This window comes from Dama dama, chromosome 1 (genome assembly GCF_033118175.1).
Source record: "Dama dama isolate Ldn47 chromosome 1, ASM3311817v1, whole genome shotgun sequence".
NCBI lineage: Eukaryota > Metazoa > Chordata > Mammalia > Artiodactyla > Cervidae > Dama > Dama dama.
Window position 1 is genome coordinate 77,129,986 of NC_083681.1, and position 5,041 is coordinate 77,135,026.

Here is a 5,041-nt window from a genome sequence, read left to right on the forward strand (position 1 = left end):
TTGCAGGCAGGTTCTTTACCCACTGAGCCACAAAGTTTTAACAGTGTATAATCTAAAAACATAATGAATGCTATGCATCTAAAATTATTATAACACTGTAAATAAATAATACTTCATTAAAGAAGAGGAAATAGCCAAATTCCACTTGTAGTAGTAGTATGAATAAACATTATCATGTTAGTATATTTATTTTGTGGAAGATTCTTCAGCAACAAAAATGGAACTACTGTTACAGTCAATCACTTAAAAATTCTTTTGAAACAAAATGCTGAGCCAAATAAGCCAGACATAGGGAACATACTCTAAGATTTTAATAATACAAATTTCAAAAGCTACAAAGTTAAGTTTTAACTCTCATAACCTATTCTCTGTTTCAAAGAAAAAGTTTTTAACACTGCAATGGAGTTTTCTCCTAGAGGCTTCAGAGAGGCACAGTGACTAGAAAAATGCTTACAGAAATGCTGTAAAGAGCAGATAATGTCTTTAATTTCTTGGAGAAACTAACATACAGGATGATGATACAAAATTGCTTGTCTACCTATTTATCACATTTCATAATTTGAGAGTGAGAAAAAGAGAAAGGAAAGGAAGAGAAAAAAAAAAAGAAAGAAAGAAGACATGAAACAGAAGTCATTTGCAAATTCTGAGGACGTTAGGACGTGGACAGCCTTTTGCTCTGCTGCGTGCTTAGTCGCTCAGGCTTATCCGACTCTTTGCGACCCCATAGACTGTAGTCCGCCAGGCTCCTCTGTCCTTGGGGATTTTCCAGGCAAGGATACTGGGTTGGGTTGTCATGCCCTCCTCTAGGGGATCTTCCCTACCCAGGGAAAGAACCCAGGTCTCCTGTATTGCAGGCAGATTCTTTATCATCTGAGCCACATGGGAAGCCCATGGACAACATTAGATGATCATTATTTTTCTTATAACACTCTGAAAGTGAGACATAAACATAATTTTATTTTTTTTTCTTTTAAACTGAAGGTGGTATTTTAAAATCACAGTGCAGTTTAAAAATCATATTATATTCATATGATATATATATATGATATATATGTATATGTATATATAGTTTTCTCAAGAGATTGTATTCCATTGTGTCTCAGTCACTAAAGAATCAACATGCACTTCGGGAGACATGAGTCCCATCCTTGGCTTGGGAAGATCCCCTGGAGAAGGGCATGGCAACCCGCTCCAGTATTCTTGCCTGGTGATTCCCCATGGACAAAGAAGGGGTCACAAAGAGTAGGACACTAATCAGTGAATAAGCACACATTTGAAGAAAAATGTAATAACCACCAACACACTGTATAAAGCACATTTAAGAAAGTGCTTTCCTCTATCTCTCTTCTCACTCAAAATTACATTGGGTGAGAAAACATTTTGGTGTTGACTAATTTGCTGATGGTCTCCTTCACATCATTATTTCTAAGGCTGTAGATAAGGGGATTTAGCATGGGGATCACTACTGTGTAAAGCACAGTGGCTACTTTGATGAAGAGCCGTGAGCTTCTGGAGTTGGGTACACAGTAGAGAAGAAGGATGACCCCGTGGAAAATGGTGATGGCGGTCAGGTGAGAGGCACAGGTGGAGAAGGCTTTTCGGAGTCCACTGGCTGAAGGCATCCTGATGATTGTGACAATTATGAAAATATAGGAGGCGAGGATAATCAGGAGGCTACACACCTCATTGAGAGTAGAAATGATAAAACATGTCATCTGACTGACGTGAGAGTCAGAGCAGGAGGCAGAGATGATAGCAGAATACTCACAGCCAAAGTGATGTATGATGTTAGATCCACAGAAGGACAGCTCCAAAAGAGAACATGTGATTGCCAAGGAACACATTCCACCCCATGTGTAGGTTCCAGCAACCAGGAGGCTGCAGAGCTTAGGAGACATAGCAACTGTGTAGAGCAGGGGGTTACAAACAGCCACAAACCGGTCATAGGCCATCACTGCTAGCATGGACATTTCCGTAATCACAAGTGTGCAACCAAGGAAGAATTGCATCATGCAACCCACGTAGGAGATGGTCCTTATGTCCACAACCAAGATCTCTAAGAGTTTGGGTGTGGTTATAGAAGAGTAACAAAAATCAAGAAAGGAGAGATGGCTGAGAAAGAAGTACATGGGGGTGTGAAGTTTGGGATTGATTCTGATGATCACAATCATACCCAGGTTCCCTACCACAGAGACTGTATAGATGGCGAAGAAGACCAAGAAGAGGGGCATCTGGAGCTGTGGGTATTCTGAGAAGCCCGAGAGGACGAAGGTGATTCCAGCACTCTGATTTCTCTCATCCATCACTATGGCTCCTGCCAGAGAAAATCAAAGTTCACCCTAAGCAACCAGACAGGACAGAAATAGAGGGTATTTTTTTCCCAGCCTGGACAGGGGGCTGGTCTGCAGTGGTGAAGTCTGGGACTTCCCAGGAAGGCGAATAAGACACAGTTGGAGCCCAAATGGTACACCGCATGTCTACAGATGTAGAGAGTGCAAGGCAGCTTCTGATGGAGGGGCAAGGAGAGGATGGACTGGGAAGAACTGAGTGTCAAGGTGACTCAGAAAATGTCCTTGTTTGGATTTTCTCAGCCTCCTCAGCTATGTCTTCCTTTTCTCCACGTGGATAATTCCTTTCTTTAGCTTCATTTAATTGAAATTATTGATTACACTTGCAAATTCTTATGTTTGTTCAGGCCATTCTAACTGCTCAGGATGTCTTCTGTTTTTCTCTCTTTTTCTTAGTGCTCTCCGATCAGAGAGAGCTTCCCAGGTAATGCAGTGGTAAAGAATCCTCCTGATAGTGCAGGAGATGCAAGAGACATGAGTTCAATCCCTGGGTCAGGCAGATCCCCAGGGGAAAGAACTGGCAACCCAGTCCAGTATCCTTGCTGGTGAAATCTGATGGACAGAGGAGCCTGGCAAGTCACACAGCTGAGAGATTCAGCACCCGCCTTATCAGAGAAGCCTCAGGTTTACATTCCCTTAATGATTTCGCCAACTGGCCAAATCTTGGTAAAACGTCACATATCTTATCTCCTAGAGAATATGAATGATGTCTTGTTAACAATCTAGACTCTTTAATCAAGTCAACTTGCCTTCAAATTTAACCTCAGCCACTTATTAATATGTCTCTGACAAGTTAAACTCTCTGAAACCTTACCTATAGAATATAATTCTAAGAATTTGCTTTTACTACACAATTATGTATAAAATATAACTTAAATTAGTGAATTATTTTCTAAAATGTTTAAGACTTTAATTTCACATGTAATAATTGCTCCCCGCCAAATTTAGTTTAGAATACCAGAGTGGGTAGCCATTCCCTTCTCCAGGGGATCTTCCCAACCCAGGGATTGAACCCAGGTCTCCCACATTACTGGCAGATTCTTTACCAACTGAGTCACAAGGGAAGACCAGAAATACTGGAGTGGGTAGCCTATCCCTTCTCTAGCAGATTTTCCCGACCCAGGAATTGAACCAGGGCCCCATGCATTGCAGGCGGATTCTTTACCAGCTGAGCTATCAGGGAAGTCCAACTTTAATTATTTTCTAAAACATTTAAGACTTTAATTTCACATGCAATGAATGTCCCTCACCAAATTTAGTTTCTTCTCTTGTATTTCTAATGCTGTTTTTCATGTTTACTTTGAATTTGAAGTATATGGCCTCAAGACATTCTGCAGTGTAGCACCACCTATAATCTTACAAAGTCTAAAATGGTGCAAATAGTAACTAAGAAGTAGAAAAAATGCATACACGGAGGAAATCTTTTTCTTACTTAATTCTTTTCTAATGTTTCCTTCTTAGCTGCACATTTCCATTAATGTCTCAAGCCATCAAGGCATAAGCTTTGTTTTGTCCATTTTTCCCTGTCCTTGTCTGTATCTCTATGATTTCCTTTCCATTCAAGGTTAAGGCTGTGAAAAATGTAATTAGGGCAAAATGAACATATTCTTCAAAATACACTCCTATTTTTATTGCTAGCTACCACCCATCTACTCAGCAGCTATCTTTATTTCGCCTTTCTACAGCCATTCTTCAGGACTAATTTTGTTTCAATATTAGTTTAAAATCATGCTCAAATGCTTACCCATATTCAAAATCATCTCCATACAAATTACCTGCAATCTGAACACTTCTGTCTGGATTTCTGTGATCTCTAAAAGAACTAAACTACCAATGCAGCAGACATAAGAGACATGCGTTCCATCCCTGGGTAGGGGAAATCCTCTGGAGGAGGGCATGGCACCCCACTCCAGTGTTCTTGCTTGGAGAATCCCATGGACAGAGGAGCCTGGAGGGCTATAGTCCGTGGGGTTGTTTATAAAGAGGCAGAAAGGACTGAAGCCACTTAGCATGCAAGGTATCACTGCACCATTCAGACTGTTTGATAGCTACTTCTTTTGTTTTACTTACTGTAGCAATTTTGATTTTTGTGTACAAAATACACAAATTTTGGTATATAAAAGAATGATTACCTTTTAATACCAAATACCAGGCAACATATTTCAGACTACTTTGGGGTTTAATTCAGAACTCAAATTTGCTGTACTGCTCCAACTTGCTTTCACCTGCATGACTTTAAACTCAAAAAAATTTCTCTACAGTTTTATAGATTTCTTTTTAATATTTCCCTATTTTTTTTTAAAATTTTAATTGAAAACAAATACTACTACTTGAGTATCCACCAAGGGCATTACTCAGCTATATAAGCAAAGTTCAAAACTAAATGCATCCATGAATATTAAAGATATAAGAAATAAATTCAATATCTTGTATTCTTACCCTTAAATGAATTAAATGAATATCATTTCATTGCCACTAGGGTTGCATATGTGTTTCTCTGCCAAAAGTATTGTTAACTTCAGAGTTTCCCACATCAGAATTAAAGTAAATCACTTAATTAAAACAACTCACCAGAAGCCATATAGTCTTTATAGATTCATTTACTGAAGACTTCTTTAATTTAAATAAGAATCTTAAAAAGTATTCAACAAAAATACTTACATTTAATTAAAATTGTTGTAGTGTGTAATAAG

General features: G+C 38.9%; 1 protein-coding gene across 1 annotated transcript; it reads right to left on the bottom strand.

Annotated features, from left to right (window-relative positions):
• Positions 1-1,358: 1,358 nt before the first annotated feature.
• Positions 1,359-4,096, bottom strand: LOC133064822 (olfactory receptor 1165-like). The gene is made up of 2 exons (XM_061155328.1): positions 4,093-4,096; positions 1,359-2,314 (listed from the first exon to the last, which is right to left on the bottom strand). Exons 1-2 carry the CDS (start codon positions 4,094-4,096, stop codon positions 1,359-1,361), a joined length of 960 nt encoding a protein of 319 aa, XP_061011311.1.
• Between the last annotated feature and the right edge of the window lie 945 nt (positions 4,097-5,041).